Source organism: Neomonachus schauinslandi, chromosome 1 (genome assembly GCF_002201575.2).
Source record: "Neomonachus schauinslandi chromosome 1, ASM220157v2, whole genome shotgun sequence".
NCBI lineage: Eukaryota > Metazoa > Chordata > Mammalia > Carnivora > Phocidae > Neomonachus > Neomonachus schauinslandi.
Window position 1 is genome coordinate 183599925 of NC_058403.1, and position 23850 is coordinate 183623774.

The window sequence follows — 23850 nt, forward strand, 5'->3', positions numbered from 1 at the left end:
ATGGCTGTTTACCCGGCTGCATTGTGGGAGTTTGACCTCCGCCGCCGCCAACCGCCGCCTCAGCTTGCGCCGCCGCCGCCGCCGCCGCGCACGCCATGGGAGCCGTGACTGACGGTGAGGCCCGCTCGCAGCCACCCCGGCCTGCTCCCCCGAGCCCCTCGGCCGCCCCGGCTTCCCCCGAGCCCCCCGGCCGCCCCGGCCGCTTCCGGGAGCCCCTCGGCCTCAGCGATCAGACCCCTAGGAGAGCCGGCCTTTCCCCGACGCTTCCCCCGGGTCCTTCGGGCCTCTCCCCGGACCCTTGCTCGCCCTCGGAGCCCCTTGGACTCCCGGCCTGCTCTTCGGAGGCCGCGCTGGGCCTGCGGAGGGTGTGTTGGGAGGATGGCCGGGGGGCTGGGAGCACACGTGGGGGCCCGGGAATGGTGGCAGCGGTGCGTGGGCGGGTGGTACCGGCAAGGGGTCCAGGCCATCGGCGGATGTGGTGAGGGAGCACTTGGTGAGAATATGGGGTCCGAGGAGTGGCGAAGGGGAGGAAGTGGTGGGGACCCTGCCGCCGGGGGCCGGAGGGCCTGTGGTGGGCTCGAGGGTGTGAGGACTTTAGGGATGGGGTGGAAGTTTGGGGCCAAGCCCCAACGGAGGGAGAGGTTCCAAGACGCGAGTACTAAGGGTGTCGGCGTACAGAGGGTGACACCCGGAGGAGCCTTCTGGACAGGTTGGGAAGGGCCCCCAGACAGTGGTGTGGATGGCAATGAGGCCTGAGAACCAGCCCCGGACTGGAGGTAGGGAGGGAGAGACAGAGATAATATCTAAAAAGCATAGATGTGGACGGGGTATCTGGAGGGCAATCAGAGAGTGTGCATGGGGGATTTAGGAGGAGCCAGTGTAGGGATGAGGCCACCTGGGGTAGATCAAGGCAATAAAAGATTTGTCTGTGTATTTGTGTTGGGGACGGTGGTTTGTCGGGCAGGAATGGGAGGAGGGTCGGCAGGCAGATAAGGGGTTTGTGGAAAGTTGTGAGGATAGTTTAGGGAAGGTGGACCCACGTGTGCAGAGACCCAGGGGGTGATCTATGGACTGAGAGCAGAAATAAAATAGGGTGCCACCTTGGGAAAGGTGGACAGGCATGATGGGCAACTGGAGGGAGAACCTAAGAAGGTTTTCAGTTAAGGAGGAAGGAAGTTTTTTAACATCTGGGAAGGGGATGTCTAGGGGTGCTGTGTGATTTGAAGAGAGGGTGACCAGTAAGGGTAGATGCCTGTGGAGAGGCCACTTCTGAAAAGTTGGGGGTAGGCAGGATCTCCACATTAAAGGGCCTGCAATGGGAAGAAGAGTAATAGGCCTAAATTTGTGATAACACGTAGTGAAGTGGGAGGCTCCAGTGAAGTGGGAAGGTCCAGGACCTTCATGGGAAATTCTAGCTTTGCTTCATTTCAGTTTTATTTATCCTATCTAGGCTAGGTCTTGGGATTACAGTCCAGAAGCAACAGGCAAGACCTTTTCCCCCCCTCTTAGGTTGCAGTCTGGTGGAAAGACACCTTGGATAATTAGTTTTAAGGGTGGCAAATGTTACCGCAGGGGACGTACAAGGGTGGGAACTGTGGGAGCGTGTAGCAAAGATTGCTTATCCATTCTCAAAGAACAACTTCCCTAAGACAGTTACTGTTAATTCCGTTTTTGAAGAATAAATAGTTGTAGTGGGACTGGTGTTCCAAGTGGGGGGGACCCACTTGTGCAAAGGCCCCGAAGTGTTGGAAAAACTCAAAATATGATAAATATTGGCTAGAATTTAAAAAGTTATAGCCAGAGATTTCTGAGGGCAGTGGGAATCAGTAGTTAACATTGGTGCTGTGTGATCAGAATTGCATTAAAACAAAACAAACAAACAAACAATCAAACAAAAAAACACCACCATGCTGTATGTACTATGTGAAGAATGATGAGGGGAAGAGAAGAGAAGAGTTATGTGCTCTCTAACATACAGAATTCATCATGTGTCAAGGAGTGTTCTAATTATTAACTCCACTTTACAAATGAAACTGGGACACGAGGAGGTTAAGCAACTTGCCCAAGTCTGTGCAGTTACTAAGGTATAGAGCCTGAGCTCAAAATCTGGAGAATGACTCCAGAGTTCTTATTCCTCACTACTGTGCATTCAGCCATGGCTGCACTAGTCCTAGTGAGAGATATTGGGAGCTCAGACAAAGAGGGAATACAGAGAAGGAGGTAGGATGTCAGGACTTAAGTGGAGTGGATGTTAGAGGCCACAGGAGTACCCACTCTGCCCCTTACAAGCTGTCTGATCTTGTGCAGGTTAATTAACCTCTTTGAGCCTCTGTTTCATTCTTTATAAATGGGGATAATAATAAAGTCTATCTCATAGGGTTGTTTAGAGGTTTAAATGTAATAAAAGTTATAGTGGTTTGCACTGAGTCCGACATATGGTAACGTTCAGCAAATACTATGAAATGTAAGAATTGGTTTACTCGTCTCTCCATTTTTCTTTGATTAGGACTGTGTCTTCTTCATCTCTGTATTTGCAGATTGCCCTTTTTTTTTTTTTTAAAGATTTTATTTATTTATTTGACAGAGAAAGACACAGTGAGAGATCCCGGGAACACAAGCAGGGGGAGTGGGAGAGGGAGAAGCAGGCTTCCTGCTGAGCAGGGAGCCCAATGCGGGGCTCGATCCCAGAACCCTGGGATCATGACTTGAGCTGAAGGCAGACGCTTAACGACTGAGCCACTCAGGTGCCCCAGATTGCCCTTTTCTGCCGTTAACTGCCTGTTATTCAAGACCCATCTCAAATATTCATCTCTTTTCCAGAACCAGTTGATCTTTCACCTATTAACTATTATTTTGTGCATATTACTGTTGTAGCCCTTAATACTTATTTCACTTAAATGACATATTCTAGAAAATATTTAAGGCAGTTCACCATAATGTGAAAACATAAAATATAAATGCATGAGAAAACAGGGCAAAAAGAGCATTGAGAGGAAGGAAAACAAGAGGAAGTTAGAAGTGGGTTGATCCTCAGAGTGCAGTGGGTAAAATGTGGTACATTAATTAAGACAGCCAGAAGTGACTGTTGTTTCTCCACTAGTTCATACCAGGGCCTGGTCCACTCTGCTCTTGTGTACAGGAGAGAAGGCAACTTTAGACACACAGTACAAACAGCTCTTTCCGATTAAAACACTAGATATCTCTAGTTGATCTTTAGGGTCCCCATAAAGAAAAGCTAGTGTCATATCCTTAACCTCCTATCAGCACCGATGATCATAGGACTGTTTCTTAGCACATCCCTGACTAGGTCAAAGAAGGCTAAATCACAATTTAGAAAGGCATCCTAAAGCCAATAGGTCATGTGGTTTAACTGAATACTTCTGCTGCTCAATACTTCTGCAATTCAGAGCAAGGTGTGTGTGTGTGTGTGTGTTTCTAATTTGTTTTAAGAATACTTAGGTCATAGAAGAATGGATGAAGTACAACTTTTTCAGGCAGTCCTCTGTAAACATGGTTTTCCTCAACTGGGCTTTTGGTAAAAATCAAGCAGAAGTGAGTAGTGGGTATGATAGGTCAACAATGTATTGCATACCTTCCGGGCCCAATTCAAGGCGCTGTCTACAGCAGTAAACTACCACGGAAGACCCGACTTCTGCTTGGGGGACAGAAGCAGTAGTGTGCAATCAAATAAGTAATAAGATAATTTCTGAGAAAGAACATAATTAATTCTGAAATTACTTAAGTTCTGAGAATGAACTGGGTGGGATATGAAAGACCATAATGGGGGAGGGCTGCCAACAGTCAGATATGACCTCTCTGAAAAGTGACCCTTAGAGTAAGGCCTGAAGGCGTCAACCCTGTGGAGTCCAGGAAAAGATTCAGGACAGGTTATAACTAGTGCAAAGACCTGAGGCAAAAATAAGCTCTGCCCTTCAGAGAAGATAAGGAATAAATTTAAAGAATAAGATAAGGGTTGGTCTCTAGGTGGGTCATGAGGGGGGAGATACAAAAGGAGGTCAGAGAAGTAAACAGGAGCTTGCCGAGAGCCACCTAAGCCACGGAAAGGAGATTGGATTGTCTTCTCTGGGTACTTAGATATGATTGGAGGATTTTAAGCAGAAAAATTAGTGATCCCACGCTTTTTGATCATTCTGGGTTGCTGTGTAGAGAATGGATTCTAGGAAGGCAAGAATGGAAGCAGGGAGGCCAGCGAGAAGTATTCCAAGAGTCAGGGTGGGTTTGGATTAGGATGATGGCAGCAAAGAAGACAGGAGTGGCCTGAATAGCTCATCCTGAAAAGTTCTTGGAGAAGTACCAATACCTGTCTCTGGAGTTTAAAGGACAGCTAATGCCCTCTTACAGATTTGAGGTGCCTGGCAAGATGCTGTGCCCTCATGTAATCCTTCCATACAAGTTTGCCTATCCATTCGGACTGGGAGCTCTTAGAGGAGAAGTGCTTTATTCCCTGCACCCTGTACAAGGACACTGGCTAATTTGAGGAACTGCCCTCCTCAGAGGGGAGGAGAGAGACATGATATTTTTAACTATGGATACTGAACTATAGATATTATCACCAACAGTACCATTTTATAGATGGCAAAATAGAGGTCCTAGGAAGTGAGTGACTTACCGTCACATAGCTAGTTCTTGGCAAAGCCGGTCTCTCTCCTCCCCTGTTGCGACCCCAGCATTTTGACTAACTAAAAAAGTTTTTGGTTTTGTTTTGTTTTTAAGATTCTACTTATTCATTTGAGAGAGAGAGCACAGCAGGGGGAGAGGGAGAAGCAGACTCCCCACGGAGTTGGGAGCCCGATGCAGGGCTCGATCCCAGGACCTGGAGCTCATGACCTGAGCCGAAGGCAGATGCTTAACCATCTGAGCAACCCAAGTGCCCCTGAAAACAGTTTAGATGTTGTCACTGTGAACTTAAACTATGTTCGCAGTTTGTATTTTGTATGTGTTAATTTAAAGGGTGTTAAACAGTGTTAGTACCCTGACAGAAATCATTTCAGAAGCACTTTTTTTGAGAGAGAGAGAAAGAGAAAGAATCTTAAGCAGGCTCCACGCCTAACTCGAGCCAATGCAGGGCTTAATCTCATGACCCTGAGATCATGACCTGAGCCGAAATCAAGAGTTAGGCGCTTAACCGACTGAGCCTCCCGGAAGCACTTTTTGCCGTGCAGAGAACATTAGGTACATACACCGATGTGCCAGAGCACAGATGGGAGGTGAGAAGGAGGTGGCAGGGAGCAGGGTGTGGCTGTACATTCCATTGAATAGAGCTTATTGGTTTTGACAGTATTTTTTTTTAATTGAGGTAAAAGTATATAACATCAGTTTCAGGTGTACAACATAATTTGATATCCGTATGCACTACAAAGTGATTGTCATGATAAGCCTAGTTGTCATCCATCACCATACAGTTGACCCACTTCCCGCATTTCGCCTACCCTGCAATAACCCTGTCCCTCTAATAACCACTAATCTGTTCTCTGTCTGTTTTTTTTGTGTTTTTTTTTTTAGTATTGTTTGTTCATTTGTTTTTTAGATGCCACATATAAATGAAATCATATGGTATTTGTTTTTCCCTGTCTGACTTGTTTCATTTAGCATAATACCCTTATGGTCCATCCGTGGTTTTGCAAATGACTAAGATCTCCTTTTTTATGGCTGAGTAATACTCTATTGTATATATGTTTTTATTTTTTAATTAGAAAGTATAATGCTTAGATATATGCTTGTTAAAACTTAAAATAATGGCTTTTAATATGCCTATGAATAATATGACAGAATAATGGAACCGTGCTATGACTTTCTAATAATGTGATTGTGTATATTTTCCTGTGGCAGAGGACACTACTCATCTGTAAAAAGAAGATAATAATACACACTTTATAGGGCTTCTTCAAGGGTGGTGAAGTGTGATAATACAGGTAAAGCACTTTGAAATTGACTGTTTAATCTCTTGTCCAAACCAGGACACTCTCCACAGTGAAAGGAACAAACAAGATGTATGGTCCTCAAATAGGAGTGTATAAATGCTGTATAAGGGCCTGCTGCTTCTGTGATTCCTATTTCAGCTGCTGGTCCAGTGTCAATTGGACATTTGTGGTCACGGAGTTTTTTTGGCCTTTTTTTTTTTTTTTTTTCCCACTAGTGCCAGTGGATTTGACCACTTTGTTCCCTCAGCTGTGATGCCAGCACGGGGGTTACTGATGTAGTGCAACTATTAAATACTGTTTCTTTAGCCCAGATTAATAGTTTTTCAAAGCCAAATGGAAGTTTCAACCTTGACTTTATTAGCACCACACTCTAAACACTTAAGTAAATCTAGAGAAAAACAAAAGGACCTCAACACTATTTTTTTTTTGCTTTTTAAAAAAATTTTTTTGATTGAATTTTGGTTTAAGTAATTGACATTAGCATGTATTTAGACTAGCCCTAAGTATCTCACAAGAGATCAATATTTACATGGAGAAAGCAAACCATCTTATTTACTGTTCCTTCCACTGCCTCTTTGTAACTTCTTGATGTTGTTGGCCTTCAAAATTGTTTTAGTGATTTTAAGCTTCTTGAAAGGAGGGGCTACGTGTTATTTTAACTAACCTAAAACAATGAGACATAGTAATTCAACTTAATAACCCATGAGCAGTGGCGGTCCAGTGATAAATCTAAAAGGAATCTGCATGCTCACTGGTTTTACATGGCCCTAGTCTCTCCTCTTGTAAGTCAAGTCAAGCCAGTTTTCTTGTTTCTTGTTAACACATCATAGATTTATTAAAGAACATTGAATAGAACTTATAGTGCAGAAGAAGTGAAGTACCTCAAAATGACCAATAAGCTCACTCTCCAGATAACCACTATTAGTATTTTTAAAAAGAAAAGTAATGCATGTCAAACAATTCAAGAAAAAAACGCACCAAGTGACAAGTGAAAACCTCCCCTCTTGACCTTCCATGGCTAGTCAGTCTCTCCTCCCAGAGGTAGTCGCTATAAATTGGTTTTTGTTGTACCTTTTCAGAATGATTTTTAAGTGCCTTTATAAAGGGTAAAAAGCACCTTTCCTGGTGCCAAACTTGTGAGCTTGAGTCAAAGCTCTGCTCCATATTTCTGGTGACATTTAATTTGAGCAGCTAACTTTCAGTTCCTTCACTGGTAAAATAGGGGTAGTAATATCTACTTTATAGGGCTATTGTGTAGATTAAGTGTATTTATATGTAAAAAAACACATACTTAGCCGATTGCAAGCATTGTGTATATACTTTACAAGTTTATGCAAACATTTACACACTCTTCTGTGTTTTATTTCTGTAATCATATCTTGGAGCTCTTTCTACCTCATTCTTTTGTATTAATGTGTAGTATTCTATTATATTTTTAAAATTAATTATCGGGGTGCCTGGGTGGCTCACTTGGTTAAGCATCTGCCTTTGGGTCAGGTCATGATCTTAGGGTCCTGGGAATGAGCCCCACATCAGGCTCCCTGCTCAGTGGGGAGTCAGCTTATCCCTCTCCTGCCCCTCCCTGCCTTGTGCACACACTGACTCGCGGGCACTCTCTCTGTCTCTCAGATAAATACAATCTTTAAAAATATTAATTCTCTACTAAACATTTAAGCATTTAGTTATTTTCAGCTTTTTACTCTTACAAGTAGTATTCCAATGGAGATATTTGTGTAGATGTCTTCACACATCTGTGGGAATAACTTCTAGAAGACAGGTCAAAGAATGTATTTATTTTTAATTTTAGAAGGCAGCTATGCTCACCACTATTATTCACCCTGTCTCAAAGTGTTAAATAAATTGTTGTCCCTTCCCATGGTTTTCAGTTTGGATCCAGAGTGTTTAGGAACACCAAGAAAAAAACAATGGTGCATTTCCATGCTAACAGAATTCCTTGCTAAAGTGCTTTTAGAAAGGAAATGCTAATCTTCACTGGTAGGTGCGAGGATTGCTCTTTCCTAAAAGCAGGTGACATTGCCGTGCTGTGAGGTCTAGCAGTTTAGAGAGGCACACCTGAGGGTAGATTAGCCCTAGGAGGAAGTTACATTAATGGTGACACTCTTGCTACTGGTTGTTGAGCCTTGACCCATCCGTAAAGAAATGTCTTGAAAGTTGGCCCACCATTATCTTCCAAATTGTTTTCCTTTTTCCTATTTTGAACACTTGCTCCAAGATGTTCTGAAAACTTGTTTTGTTTTAATAGCTACTGTGAGGGAATAACAATGATGGGTTTTGAAAGTCTGGGTTTATGAGAGATTGTCCTTTCTGTGGTAAAATGAGAACGCAGTTAAAATGGCAGTGTCCTCTGACCAGAGGCTTGGAGAAGGAGAGTTGGTCTAGTGGCTATAAAGCAGTCATTTCTTCTGCCTCTCTGTTTATGGAAAATGGGATATTAAACATGTAACCCCTTGAAAGGACTTTTTGAGACTTAGTGTCTTAAGTAATGATATAGTTTTTCCCAGGTATAGGTCAGCATATAAGACAAAGAGGGGTCTAAAATGTATCCCAAATTGATGAGTAGATGTTTGCTTATCAGCATATATGTGTCATAACTGATTTTAAAGTGATTCTGAATGGCAGGCATTTTGTAGGTATAATTACAGCACAACGTATAACTGAATCCAGTAGGAAATCTTCCTACAAGCCTAAAATCAGGTGGGAAAGCGCCAGTCTCGGGGCAGATGTTAGATATTTGGGGTTAAAAGCTTTTCCAGGGATGCCTGGGTGGCTCAGTTGGTTAAGTGTCTGCCTTTGGCTCAGGTCATGGTCCCAGGGTCCTGGGATCGAGTTCTGCATGGGCTCCCTGCTCAGCGGGGAGCCTGCTTCTCCCTCTGCTTGTGCTTTCTCTCCCTCTCTCTCTCTGACAAATAAATAAAATCTTTAAAAGCTTTTCCAGATGGCATTGATCTACATTGTCAGTAGAGAAAGCAATCATGACAACTAAGGAATGATATTGATAACATCATTAGAATAGTTTCTAAGCCATCTTAACTGTTTTTATAAAGGGTAGGCCAAGGTCTGCCAGAATTAATAATATTATCATTTAAGTTGCTTATAGTTTCAAGCATGATGGTAATTTATGAAGTCAATGTATATAGTAAACAAAGCATGTTTTAGGTGTGTTCAGTCTAATGCTAATTGATGAGGTACCATTAAAAATACTAATACTCATGGGGCGCCTGGGTGGCTCAGTCATTAAGCGTCTGCCTTCGGCTCGGGTCGTGATCCCAGGGTCCTGGGATCGAGCCCCGCATCGGGCTACCTGCTCAGCGGGGAGCCTGCTTCTCCCTTTCCCTCTGCCTGCCACTCTGCCTGCTTGTGCTCTCTATCTCTCTGTCAAATAAATAAATAAATAATATCTTTTAAAAAATAAAAAATAATACTAATACTCATGTCATCTGTGTTAGGAACCATCAGCATCCCATCTACATTTAAAAAGAATAGGCTGTTTGGGGCGCCAGGGTGGCTCAGTTGTTAAGTGTCTGCCTTCAGCTCAGGTCATGATCCCAGGGTCCTTGGACTGAGCCCCGCCTGCTTCTCCCTCTCCCACTCCTCCTGCTTGTGTTCCCTCTCTCGCTCTCTCTGTCAAATAAATAAAATCTTAAAAAAAAAAAAAAAGAATAAGCTGTCTTCAAACTGGCGTCTTTCCCTTTTGTTTTACTTTGTTGCTGTTGGAGCAGTGCTCTGTATTTTTATTTATGTTATTTCAGGGATTTTTATTCCCAGAGAATTTTCTAGGCAACAACTGTGTCTGCAGTTTAAGCTAGAGATACTGTGACCTTATGATATGAAGCTTGAGACAGAAGCAAAATTGGGAGAAATCATAACTAGGCAAAACTCTGAATGCCTAAGTGCATTATATATATCTACATGGTTACACAGATGTGTCTATAGATACAGATATATCTAGATAGATACACCTTTCACAGTGTTCACTCACTTTTTAACATTTTTTAGGATGATACAAGTTGTGGATTAAATTTAACATAAAGATACGGGTAACTTTTTTTTTTCTTTCCCACCATGAAAAGGCATTGTGCTCCTTTGTATAATTTCATTTCTATAAGTTTTCACAGCATTCCTTCCAAGTGGATATGTTATTCCCATTTTACAGATGAACTTTTATTCCCATTTTACAAATGAAGTGAAACTTGATCCCACACACACACAAAGTAAAACCTCTGTGGACTAACCAGAACGTTGGCCCCAGTTTTTTACTTTGGCCCAGGGGTTTGGCTGTGAAGAAATGCCCTTAGAAGGAAGAGGGATAGGGCTGAACTGGGAGAAGGACCTGGGACAGGAAATCCATGGTGCTACCAGGATTGGACTGCCACACTCCTATACATGGCACCTAGGCATGGGTCCCTGCCTTTTCCTAGCCAAGCCTCTGCTCAGTCATGACCTGCCCCAGGACCTGTGATTCTAATCTCTAATTTTCATGCCATTTTAGCTTCTACTGCATGTTTTTTTGGGAGCCTTCTAATAGCTTCCCTGCCTTTGGGCTTTTCCCAGCTGCAGTCCATTTTGTACACTGCTCTCAGCCTAATCCTTCTAGAAAGTCCTGCTCCTGAATCTTTAGCAACTCCCAATTGCCTGCCAGCAAAGTCCAAGTCCACAGGTATGACATTCACTAATGCAGACTCCCACATTCTGACCTCTGTCTTTCTGTACTTGGGTCCCAAGATTTGTCCAGCCTCCTTAATGTTCTCATATGCACATACGTGTTGTAGCCTTTCATTCCCCACCTCTGTTGGAGCTCACAGCTTTCTCCCTGTCTGGGGTGGGGACAGGGAAGGGACTTTAGCTTGCTTTTAAATTTTTTTTTCCCTTTTTAAATATTTATTTATTTAAAGATTTTTTTTTTTTTAAGATTTATTTACTTGGCAGGGGGTAGCAAAGGGAGAGAGAGTCTTTTTTTTTTTTTTTTTTTTAAAGATTTTATTTATTTATTTGAGACAGAGAGAATGAGATACAGAGAGCATGAGAGGGAGGAGGGTCAGAGGGAGAAGCAGACTCCCTGCCGAGCAGGGAGCCCGATGCGGGACTCGATCCAGGGACTCCAGGATCATGACCTGAGCCGAAGGCAGTCGCTTAACCAACTGAGCCACCCAGGCGCCCGGGAGAGAGAGTCTTAAGTAGACTCCACGATGAGCACAGAGCCCCACGTAGGGCTTGATCTCACAACCCTGAGATCACAACCTGAGCCAAAATCAAGATTCGGTTGCTCAACTGACTGCACCACCCAGGTGCCCCAAAGATTTTACTTTTTTAAGTAATCTCTACATCCAGCGTGGGGCTCTAACTCACAACCCCAAGATCAAGAGTTGCATGCTCTATCGACTGAGCCAGCATGCACCCCTCTTTTTTTTTTAAAGTGGTTTTATTGAGGGATAATTTTATACAAAGAACTGAGTATTTTATGTGTACAGTTTGATGCATCTGGACATATGTAAACACCTGTGATACCATCACCTTAATAATCATAGCTTTCTTTTTCAAACAACAGCTAACAGATTTTGAGTGCTCATATGGTTCAAAAATCAAATAATATAAAAAGATATTTCCCCATCTTCCAGCCTGTTCTCTATCCCACTTACACTGCCCCTCTCCCTTGGTAACCCCTCTTATTAGTTGTATATCATTCCAGGATATTTGTATGAATATAAGCATATATTCTCATTTCTCCCCCCTTTATGTGTGAAAGAAAACATGCCATACATACTGTTCCTCACTTTGCTCTTTTATCAAGTTATCTTGTGATCTCTCTGTATCAGCACACAGACATTTCCTCATTCTTTGGGTTTTTTTTTTATGGCTTCATAGTATTCCATTATATTCTTGTACCAAAATTTATCTAGCCCCCTGTTGATGGACATAGTCATTTTGCATACGTATAAGTTTATCTAGGGTTGTTGGGCCAAAGGGTATATGTTATTTGAGGTGTAGGTAAATATTGTTAAAATACCTTTTAGCTTTGTTGATTGATGATTTTTTAAAAGATTTTCTTTATGTATTTTATTTTTATTAGAGAGTGAGCAAGAGGGGCGCCTGGGTGGCTCAGTCATTAAGCGTCTGCCTTCGGCTCAGGTCATGATCCCAGGGTCCTGGGATCGAGCCCCGCGTCAGGCTCCCAGCTCCGCGGGAAGCCCGCTTCTCCCTCTCCCACTCCGCCTGCTTGTGTTCCGTCTCTCGCTGTGTCTCTCTCTGTCACATAAATAAATAAAATCTTAAAAAAAAAAAGTGAGCAAGAGAGAAAGAGAGCACAAGCAGGCAGGGGGAGAAGGAGAAGCAGACTCCCCACTGAGCAGGGAGCCTGATGTGAGGTTCAGTCCCAGAACCCTGGGATCATGACCTGAGCCAAAGGCAGACGCTTAACTGACTGAGCCACCCAGGCGCCCCAAAGATTTTGTTTATTTATTTAGAACTCAGACAGAGTGGGGAGCAGAGAGAGATAAGCAGACTCTGTGCTGAGTGTGGAGCCTGATGTGGGGCTTGATCACAGGACCCTGAGATCATGACCTGAGCAAAAAACCAAGATTCGGACACTTAACTGACTGAGCCACCTAGGCGCCCCAGTGACTGATGATTTTTAAGTATGAAAAGAGCAGCCCAAATTCCATTTCCCCCTCTTACCCCAAGCCAAAGGAAGCTGTCCTCCTAATATCTTCTGGTGCATGTCCGTGTCATTCATTTAACAATCTCAGTCTTCTCTGCTTGTTCATATGCACGTTATTTCTCCACCTAGAGCAAAAGAGCTCAGGTCTTTATCTCACATCCTCAGAACTACTCTGGTACCCTATGGACACATCTGCTCATTGATCAAGTATTCATGTCTTTTGTACAAGAAGAGAAATATCTGCTTTGGACCTGAAAATAAGATGGTTGCCTGCTGGTCCTTGTTAGTATTTTATTGAGACAAAACTCTTTGGAGGGCAGATGGTCCCAGGCAGGCACCACAAGTCCAATTTAAAAATATTTATTGCACATGAGAAGTGTAAAGACACAGTGTGAGAGTTTGGGGAGGAAACAGAATGAATAAGACACGGGACTGGCCCTCATGAACCTTTTCCCCAAGTTTATTTGGCCTGTACAGTGTTCTAAACATTTTTCAAAAACTTTTATAATTGGGATATTGCATATATAAAAGTACACAGATCTTAACTCTACAGCTGAAATGATCACAAAATGTGCTTGAACCATTTTTAGTTAGTCACCAAATTGTAAAAATCTCTTGAAAAACGAGCTGTGGTAAGTTTCCCCATTAGGGTACTCATTTCCCAATTTTCTATTCCCTATTATGGCTGGTCCTCAATAAAGTAGAATGACCAGGTATCTGGGAGGAAGATGGGGTTTGTTGGGGGGTTGGAAGAGCAGAGATAAGAAAACAAGAAATTGAATAAAAAGAAAGGAAAGGAATTGAACAGCATCAAACATCAAACTGCTCACCTGCTGGATGTTTACTTTTAACAAAGTTAAAGCATGTTTGTAATAAAAAATAAAATCAGTTCATTTTCTGCATTTTAATCTCTTTGAGGACTGTTTTGTCTCAGGTTCTTCAAATAATAGTGTTGGTGGTCAAAAATTGAAAGCATTAGGTTGTATTTTACAGTGTAAAATTAAAATACCTGATGAATTGATAACTTGAGCTGCCTGTCAAAGCCATGCCTCTGAGAACAAAACCCAATTCTAAAAATGTTTATCCGATGTTGTCATAGAACAGATTTTAAAACTGCAGCCACCTGCCTTCCAAAGTTTATCTCTGCTGCACCTGCGCTCAAAAATACTTCTGCCTACACACAGAACTGTTGTTTAAAGATTTTGCCGTTGATTCATTGTGCAGGCTCTCCAGGAATTAATCACACTTTAAAATTTATTTTTAAAAAATAATGTACAAACATGGTGAAAAACAAACAATTATGTGAAATGATATAGAAAATTAAATTTTTTCTCGTCCCCTCTGTAGTCCCGCTCACCAGAAGAAACCACTATTACCAGTTTCTTGTGTTCTTTCCAAAGATTGTCTCTGAATACATACATACATAAATGCACACACACAGACATACACAAAGCCTCCCCCTTTTCTACACAAATGACTGCAAACTCTGTGCTTCTTTGCACCTGTTTTGTTTTCATTTCACTTCCTGTACCAAAGATTTCTTGCCATTGGTATATACATACACACTATTGGCTGCATCATATTATATTAGATGAAGGTTTCATAATCTAGCCAGTCTCTTACTGGTAATGTTTAGGTTTGTAGTCTTTCTACTACAAACAGCACTAAGAACATCTCTTTACATTTATCTTTGTGGATGGATGCACATGGTATCTATGGGATGAATTCCTAGAATTGGAGTTCTGGGGTCAAAAAGATACATGCATTTGAAATCTTGTTTGTGATAGCCCATTTGTCCCAGAAAAAGCCTACCAGTCTACATTCCATCAGTGTATGTAAGTGCAATTTCTCAGTATCCTTGCCAACACTTTCTATTGGGTATTTTGATCTTTGACAATCTGATATGAAAATTATGTTTGGGGGATGCCTGGGTGGCTCAGTCGGTTGAGCGGCTGCCTTCGGCTCAGGTCATGATCCCGGGGTCCTGGGATCGAGTCCTGCATTGGGCTCCCTGCTCCTTGGGAGCCTGCTTCTCCCTCTGCCTCTGCCTCTCTCTCTCTCCATCTCTCATGAATGAATGAATAAAATCTTTAAAAAAAAAAAAAGAAAATTATGTTTGGGGTACCTGGGTGGCTCAGTGGGTTAAGCCTCGGACTCTTGATTTTGGCTCAGGTCATGATCTCATGGATCATGGGATCCAGCCCTTGTTCGGGCTCGCTGCTCAGTGGAGGGTCTGCTTAGGGATTCTCTCCTTTCCCCCATGCGCATGAGCTCTCTCTCTCTCAAATAAATAAATCTGTTTAAAAAATTATGTTTTATTGGGTTTCAATCTGCCTTCCTCTTGTTATGATCCAGCATTATTGTTCAGCAAGAGCACGGCCAGGCAGGCAAATTGGAGCCCCACTTATTACTCATCATTACTCTTTGATTTCATTTTCCTTTTCTTTCCCTTGAAGCAAAAGTGAGACTTGTTAAAAAAGAAAAAAAAAAGTCTTCATGGGGAAAGAAACATTACAGGTGTAAGAACTAAATTACGCTTTGCTTTTTTTTTTTTTTTTTTGATAAATCCATTCCCGGTTCTCTGACCCATCACTCATTCTTTTCACCCGATCTGCCACTACATCTTTCAAATCTTTTCTTTCCGTGCCTTTCACCACTACCTCACACTAGTCAGAGATAGGAACACTTCAGCCTTCCTTCTGTCTGAACAGGTTTTTCCAAAACAAAGTTCTCCAAAAACTATGGGCTTATTTCCTTGGTGATACCTGAAAACTATTTCTACTCAGCACCCAAGGAGTAGAATTCTAGTTCCGTGAGCGCATTGATAACCCTGACCCCTAATACAATGCCTGCACACAATAGTCACTAAATAACTGTCTTTATATTGACATAAAAATACATACATAAGTTGTAAAGCCTACAAAACATAAAATTTGCCATCTTAACCATTGTAAGTATACAGTTTAGTGGCTTGAAGTATATTTGCATCTCAATGGTTTTCTTTTGGATGAATGAATAAGTTGTGATATTGGTTATTTGTCCCTGAAAGTCGGCAAGAGCCAGACCATCGTTTTAATTCACGTTGTTCTTCTCTCCAGATGAAGTCATACGGAAGCGTCTCCTAATTGATGGAGACGGCGCTGGAGATGATCGGAGAATCAATCTGCTCGTGAAAAGTTTCATTAAATGGTGCAACTCCGGGTCCCAGGAAGAGGGGTATTTCATCTCACTGTTGTTTCTACGCTGATGTCCTGATCAGAGTTTAGACCGTGTATACAACAGCCCTGTCAGTATTTCAGATTTTCACTCACCTTCAGATGTCCTATGGAGGCAACTCTGGGTTAATCAAGTGTAGATTTTTCTGGCCCTTATTTCTTTCAGAGGCCTGCTTTATGTTTATTAAAATGTGCAGAAGGTGTAGTGGTAAGAAATAAGGATTAAATTCTGGCTCATTAATTTGGTCACTTTTAGCATTTAGTTAGACAAAATATCTAAATGAAATTTTCTTTTTCTTTAAAAAAAATTTTTTTTACATAAAATATTTGAGTCAGTCTTTATTGCATTACTTTTTCTTTTTTAAAATTTAAATTCAATTAATTAACATAAGCTATATTATTTGTTTCAGGGGTACAGGTCTGTGATTCATCAGTCTTACTTATATAATACCCAGTGGTCATTACACCACATACCCTCCCCAATGTCCATCACTCAGTTACTCCATCCCCCACCACCCTCCCCTCCAGCAACCCTTTTTTTAAGTAAGCTCTAGGCCCAGTGTGGGGCTTGAACTCAAGACTCTGAGATCAAGAGTCACCTGCACTACCGACTGAGCCAGCCAGGTGCCCCAATTTTCTTTCTTTAATAAGCTCATAAAAAGTTTTTATAGATTGCAAGGTTTTATATATATTTAATAACTTTTTTTGCCTTAGAAAAATTTCGCTCATTTGAATTAGCTTTTCAAATAAATCATTGTAAAGAGTGAAAAAATTGTGAAAATAAAGTTGTGAGGATAAAAAACCATCTTAAGACTTTTTTTTTTTAATTTTATTTGAGAGAGAGAGGGAGGGAGAGCAGACTCACCACTGAGCAGAGAGCCCCACACGGGGCTGGATCCCAGGACCCTGAGATCATGACCTGAGCCGAAGGCAGACGCTTAACCAACTGAGCCACCCAGGTGCCCCTTGATTAAAACATTTTTAAAAGTATTTTAAACAAAATTCAAACAAGTAGTTGTTTGAATTAAGCTTATATTGATAAGAACAGCAGTCCCATCTTTGCACTTGTAACTAAAGCAGTTTATAAATCCAAGTACATCCCATTAGGAAAAATTAAACATAAGAGAAAGATGTTCTAAATTATTTTATTTATTTGTTTTTTTAAAGTTTTTTTTATTTATTTGAGAGAGAGAGAATGAGAGAGAGCACATGAGAGCGGGGAGGGTCAGAGGGAGGAGCAGACTCCCCGCCGAGCGGGGAGCCCGATGCGGGACTCGATCCTGTGACTCCAGGATCATGACCTGAGCCGAAGGCAGTTGCCTAACCAACTGAGCCACCCAGGCGCCCCTAAATTATTTTAAATAAAGCACGTGATGCTCTCAGAACTTGATAGTTCTGCCTGCACTGTAATATATAATAGTTCAACTTTGGTATTTCACAAAAATCTTTATTCTGTTTCTCTCTTTTCCATTAGATATAGCCAGTACCAACGTATGCTGAGCACACTGTCCCAATGTGAATTTTCAATGGGCAAAACTTTGCTTGTATATGATATGAATCTCAGAGAAATGGAAAATTATGAAAAAATTTACAAAGAAATAGGTAAAGAAACTTAAAGAAATTAATGTGTCCATGTAAAATTTTAATTTTTATGGTCTAAAGGAGACAATATATACTAGCATTTTTCTTTGGTTATTGGTAAAATAATAACAATGACAATGTTAATAGAAAGAATATAGTAAATGTTAGCTACAAAAATGTATTCTGATATGATTACAGTACTTTGGGTTGTAGCTATTTTTTAAACACCAGCATCTATTTTATTAGCAATGGAACTTAATTTAAAAACACATTTTAAAATTGAAAATGGATGAAGATTATACATGTTGTTGCAACTGTCTTTAAAACCTTTTCATATAGAATGTAGCATTGCTGGAGCACATGAAAAAATTGCTGAGTGCAAAAAACAAATTCTTCAAGCAAAGCGAATACGAAAAAACCGCCAAGGTAAGGGTTTTGTGGGATTTAGTGTGCAAATGCTTTATTACTGAATACTATTTTCATGCAGCTTCTAATGCTGTGTGGTAAAATCTTCAGCAAGAATCAATCTGAATTATTAAAAAGAATTAAGAGCTAAACTTAATTCTTTAAAACTATATTATTCTTTAAAATAGTGGAGGAGGAAGGCTATGCTGAAAAACCTTTTTTTTTAAATTTTTGCTGGATTGTATTGATTATCCAAATATTTCTTTTTTTAATACAAATATTTTTTTAATGATTATTTATTTATTTATTTATTTGACAGAGAGGGACACAGCGAGAGAAGGAACACAAGCAGGGGGAGTGGGAGAGGGAGAAGCAGGCTTCCCGCAGAGCAGGGAGCCCGATGCGGGGCTCGATCCCAGGACCCTGGGACCATGACCTGAGCCAAAGGCAGACGCTTAATGACTGAGCCACCCAGGCACCCCTAATCCAAATATTTCTTAAGTATTCATTTTTTTTTTTACTGTCTTCAGACCCCTTTGCCCTGAGTAATGTTATGGTTAATCAGCAAAGGCAGTTCACACAAGTACACTAGACCTAAGGTTTTAATGGTTGTTTGTTTGTTTCATGGAGTTACTTTCCCGTGAATTAAGTCCCGTGAATTTTTATTAAGTACAAAACATATTAAGTACAAAACATTTAAAATTTAGCTTTGTCCTACTCTCTTTTGTTTTTTTTGTTTTTTTGTTTTTAAAATTTTATTCATTTATTTGACAGAGAGAGGGAGAGATTACAAGCAGGGGGAGCAGCAGAGGGAGAGGAGAGGGAGAAGCAGGCTCCCCACTGATCAGGGAGCCCAATGTGGGGCTCCATCCTGGGGTCCTGGAATCATGACCTGAGCTGAAGGCAGATGCTTAACTGACTGAGCCAGCCAGGCACTCCTCTTTTGTTTTTTAATTAGGGTATGTCCTCGTTGCAGTCCATAAAAACTATTTCAAAATAATTTTAATGGCCGGGGCATTGTTCCTCCTATAATGTAAACTGAAAGAAAGGAAGATAAAAAATATAATGCATAATCACAGTTGTGACCTATATATAAAAAACTAGAAGGAAATACAAAATGTTAATGGTTATTTTGGGGCTGTGGGTTTTTATGGCTTGGGGTCTTTTTTTTTTCTTTTGTCACCCCTGGACTGATCATGTATTATTTTGTAATCCAAAAAATTTTTATTAAAAGTCACACTTTTATTGGCTTAAAATGCTGATTTTCAAAACAATAAATTTTACTTTTCAATGAGCCAACTGAGATATTTAACTCCTTATTTTAAAAAAATTGGTTTTTGAACTTATTCAAAAATACATGTGGTCAAGTTCAGTGACCAATTTACAAAAGGGGATATACCAACTTACATAATAATTATTATCAATTCTAAAATCATTTAAAAAGGTTTCATAGTGGGGCGCCTGGGTGGCTCAGTTGGTTAAGCGACTGCCTTTGGCTCAGGTCATGATCCTGGAGTCCCTGGATCGAGTCCTAAATCGGGCTCCCTGCTCGGCAGGGAGTCTGCTTCTCCCTCTGACCCTCTTCCCTCTCGTGCTCTCTGTCTCTCATTCTCTCTCTCTCAAATAAATAAATAAATAAATAAATAAGGTTTCATAGTGTTTTTCTCAATTAGTTGAGGCTTTTATTTATTCTTTTTTTTTTTTAAAGATTTTATTTATTTATTTCAGAGAGAGAGAATGAGAGAGAGCACATGAGAGGGGGGAGGGTCAGAGGGAGAAGCAGACCCCCTGCTGAGCAGGGAGCCCGATGCGGGACTCGATCCAGGGACTCCAGGATCATGACCTGAGCCGAAGGCAGTCGCTTAACCGACTGAGTCACCCAGGCGCCCCTATTTATTCATTTTTTTTAAAGATTTTATTTTTATTTATTTATGTGACAGAGAGAGACACAGCGAGAGAGGGAACACAAGCAGGGGCAGAGGGAGAGGGAGGCTTCCCGCTGAGTAGGGAGCCCGATGCGAGGCTCCATCCCAGGATCCTGGGATCAGGACCCAAGCTGAAGGCAGACACCCAATGACTGAGCCACCCAGGAGCCCCTAGTTGAGGCTTTTAAATGAATGCTGCCATTCATCATTTCAAGGTTAACAGGAAATAACAGGGAAACTTGGAGGCCTCGGTGGAAAAGAAGGAAGGAATTTTATCATTTCTGAATTTTAAATTGTTTCTCAATTTCTGAAATCTTTACCTTTAGAATGAGAATGAGAAGTGTAATTTGCCATTGTTAAGATCTGAAATGAATGGTAGGATATATTGACCTCGCTGGTCTTCTCTTTGTTGGGCAAATAGTGAATAAGATCCTCTTCAGAATCAGTCCACTTAATGATCAATGAATGGCTTAAGTTCACTTCTCCTATGCTGGCTTCCTATATCCTGCCCAGGGATAGGTAAATGGAAAATCAGAGTGGGAGCAAAAGACCTTGTTTGGAACAGTTTTGAAACCATGTATCATTGTAGTTATTGTTGAACCAAGTGATATGGGCAGTACTCTTTGCATCCTTCAGTGTTTTCATTTCTTTATGCACTGAGAAAGTGATTAGGAGAGACCTGTGATATACGTTTTTTCTCATATCCATGTTCAAAAAAAAACCCTTAATTTGGTAAATATTTTTGTATCTTTCAGAATACGATGCTTTGGCGAAAGTGATCCAGCACCATCCAGACCGGCATGAGACATTAAAGTAAGTTTAGAGTTTACTTTGAAAGGAACCAGTCTTTCTATATAAATGTTTACATACTAGCCTATACATTCCATTTTTATGGGAGTACATAATGTGTTTCAGATGGAGGGGTCAGATCTTCCAAATTACATATTCTAATACCACTTGATTGAGTTTTTCCTTCCTCCGATCTTACTGTCTCTAGTTCTAAAATAAAATAAATGCATATTATATATATATATCAAATGAAAATAGATAAAATATGGTATACTATATATATAGTAGAATGCTAAATGAACAGTTTAAAAGAACAAACTAGATATACACTTTTTTTAGATATACACTTGTTAAAGTCAGATCTCAGGGGCGCCTGAGTGGCTTAGTCTGTTAAGTGTCTGCCTTCAGCTCAGGTCATGATCCTAGGGTCCTGGGATCGAGTCCAGTGTCGGGCTCCCTGCTCAGTGGGGAGTCTGCTTCTCCTTCTGCCTCCCCTAGCTTGTGCTAGTGCTCTCTCTCTGTCTCTTAAATAAATAAATAAAAATCTTTAAAAAAATAAAAACTCAGATCTGAAAAACATAATCAGTGAAAAGAAAAACAGAAGACATAATAAATTTTAAGTTATTCCTAAGTTTCTCTAACAGATGCAGAATAACATTTATAGAAGTTAACTCCCCCCATTATACACTGATACTGTATATTATTTAAAGAGACAAATATATGTATGAAAAAGGATTGGAGTGATAGAGTGATTGCCTGAGTGGGGAATAGAGGAGGAAAAAGGTCTGAGATAGAGGATAGCCAATAAGGTTCCAAGAGGATTTCAAGTTAATCTGCAATGTTTTATTTCTTTTACCAAGGGGGAAAAAAGAAGACTTTTTTTGGTCAAATAAGTATGATAAAATGTTAAAAGTTATCAGTTCTTGTGGTGTGATGTTCTATTTATCTGTGTTTTCTTAGGTTTTAAAAATTATCTAGAAAATTTGATTTTAATTAAAAAAGTACATACTGGGCGCCTGGGTGGCTCAGTTGGTTAAGCGACTGCCTTCGGCTCAGGTCATGATCCTGGAGTCCCGGGATCGAGTCCCGCGTCGGGCTCCCTGCTCAGCAGGGAGTCTGCTTCTCCGTCTGACCCTCCTCCCTCTCATGCTCTCTGTCTCTCATTGTCTCTCTTGCAAATAAATAAAATCTTAAAAAAAAAAAAAAAAAAGTACATACTTAGAATTTAAGAAGAGATCATCCCTAGCTTCAAAGTTTCATCATAATGGAGTGTAATAACTTCTTATCTTTTTTTTAATTTTTAAAACTCTTTAGTAACTAAAAAGTTAGGTATTAATTGTGACTTCTGTTCCCCCAACTAGCAAGCTATAACACTGTTTTATTATTTTCAGGGAACTAGAGTCTCTGGGAAAGGAACTAGAGCATCTTTCACATATTAAAGAAAGTGTTGAAGATAAGGTATTTGTACACATACATTGGTCTCTATGATATGTATATGTGTATAGATCAATGTGTATTAATTTTTTTCTCATTAACACAGCTGGAATTGAGACGGAAACAGTTTCACGTTCTCCTTAGTACCATCCACGAACTTCAGCAAACGCTGGAAAGTAAGTAGAAATAGTCACAGAATGAATTTTTATCAAGACTTTTAAGTGATCCAGGGGCGTGCCTTCTAAAATAATACATCTTATTGAGAGAGTACACCTTCAGTTTCAGAACAGGAGAATAGCAGGATGATGTTAAAAGTGTTCATGCTGTTCAGCTTTCTGCATATATGCAGAAATATATCATTTAAAATACATGTCCAGTAGTTCACATTAAGAGAAATTCAGGGATGATAGATTTGGAATTCTTCTTGGTTTATTATAGTTTATTGCTATAAAGTAACAATTCAGGACCCAGGCAGGCCGCAGTAAGTGAGTGGAGTAATTAGTGCATAAGCACATTTGCATAGTCCATGAATGGAAGGTGCTTTGGGGAACTGCAGACTTGCTCTTTGTATTAGTCAATACTAATTTGTATCAGCCCATTGGAAATTTCGATGTTATCTGACCTCCTTATTGTTTTTAAGAAAAACCTAAAACCTAGATTTTTTTTTAATGTATTCTATCACATAAATTTTACATTTTGACTTAACTAATAAACACCAAAAACCAAAACAGCACTTTTAAAACCAAACACTGTGTGGGCTGATGACAGTCATAGGCTGCCATTTTGCCATCTTTGTTTTAGACATATCGGCTAATAAAGGATAAAAATGTTGTCATGTATTCATAAACATATAATTTAAGCAAATTTGACTAAAGTTTTATGGTTCTTTCTCAATTGCAGATGATGAAAAGCTCTCAGAGGTAGAAGAAGCTCAAGAAAGCACCATGGAAACAGATCCTAAGCCATAAACAGACTAATGGTTCACCCTTCCCAAGAAGGCGGAAGTAACAACATGCTCCTAGTGCGTTTAGAATTTGTTGTGCTCTTGAGCTATTTAAAGTTTTGGCAGTAGACTACTTTGCTTTTAAATACTAATGCACAGTTCATTCCTATTTCTTTACACAAAGGAAAAAAACTTCAGTATAAATTTGTTTGTATTGAAATGTCTTTTTTATTCTTAAACTTAAAAGGTAGGAAGCGATATCCAAAAATGTTTAATAAAATGTTTTCAAGCCAGATATGTTTGTGCTCATTAGTATTCTAGGTAGTTTTTAACTGGTAAGACTGGTTCATTTATAAAATAAGTTGAAGATTGTGAGAAAGTGGCATTTCTAGGATGTACGTGAAAAAAATGAGTCAGTCTGGAAATTGTTACCATCTTTGAAAATGGAGTTCATGAATAGGCTTCATGAGGGCTGTGAACTTGTGAAATTATGTACAAAATGTTTGTGGTATGTGCTCATTTGGGGAGAGGTTGCCTGATCCTAACAATCAGTGGTATAAGAGGTAATTACAAGATGCAAATTAAATCAATATGCATTGCCTTCTAGATCTCTCTCCGAAATGCTTAAGCAGGATGGTTGTTAAATGTTTTGATGATAGGTTTTCTTCTACTGTTCCATTATTTAGGAGTCATTTTCAGTAGAAAAAACATATTGACAAAGAAAAAGTTGTCTCAGAAAAATAGACTATTAAGATGGTTGGTCTTGGGGCACCTGGGTGGCTCAGTCAGTTAAGCGTCTGCCTTCGGCTCAGGTCATGATCTCAGGGTCCTGGGATCGAGCCCCACATCGGGCTCCCAGCTCACTGGGGAGCTGGCTTCTCCTTTTCCCTCTGCCTGCCACTTCCCCTGCTTGTGTTCCCTCTCTCACTATATCTCTCTC

The 23850-nt window shown here is 40.5% G+C and overlaps 1 protein-coding gene across 2 annotated transcripts; it reads left to right on the forward strand.

The window, feature by feature from the left end:
• The first annotated feature begins 31 nt into the window (after nucleotides 1-31).
• On the forward strand, nucleotides 32-23724 carry THOC7 (THO complex 7). 2 transcript variants are annotated; one of them, XM_021694994.1, is made up of 8 exons: nucleotides 32-114; nucleotides 15717-15834; nucleotides 17308-17435; nucleotides 17754-17840; nucleotides 20500-20557; nucleotides 21925-21991; nucleotides 22074-22143; nucleotides 22868-23724. In XM_021694994.1, the coding sequence occupies exons 1-8, from the start codon at nucleotides 96-98 to the stop codon at nucleotides 22933-22935; spliced, it is 615 nt and encodes a 204-aa protein (XP_021550669.1). In that variant the 5' UTR covers nucleotides 32-95; the 3' UTR covers nucleotides 22936-23724. The 2 variants fall into 2 exon arrangements, with proteins under 2 accessions (XP_021550669.1, XP_021550670.1); XM_021694995.2 differs by lacking the exon at nucleotides 32-114 and having other exon boundaries at nucleotides 15826-15904.
• Nucleotides 23725-23850: the final 126 nt, after the last annotated feature.

Excerpts from the sequence above, each read along its gene's own strand:
- THOC7 (XM_021694994.1), top strand. Across the intron at positions 15,835-17,307 it reads TCCGGGTCCCAGGAAGAGGG|ATATAGCCAGTACCAACGTA; the intron begins GTATTTCATCTC and ends CTTTTCCATTAG. Across the intron at positions 17,841-20,499 it reads AATACGAAAAAACCGCCAAG|AATACGATGCTTTGGCGAAA; the intron begins GTAAGGGTTTTG and ends TGTATCTTTCAG.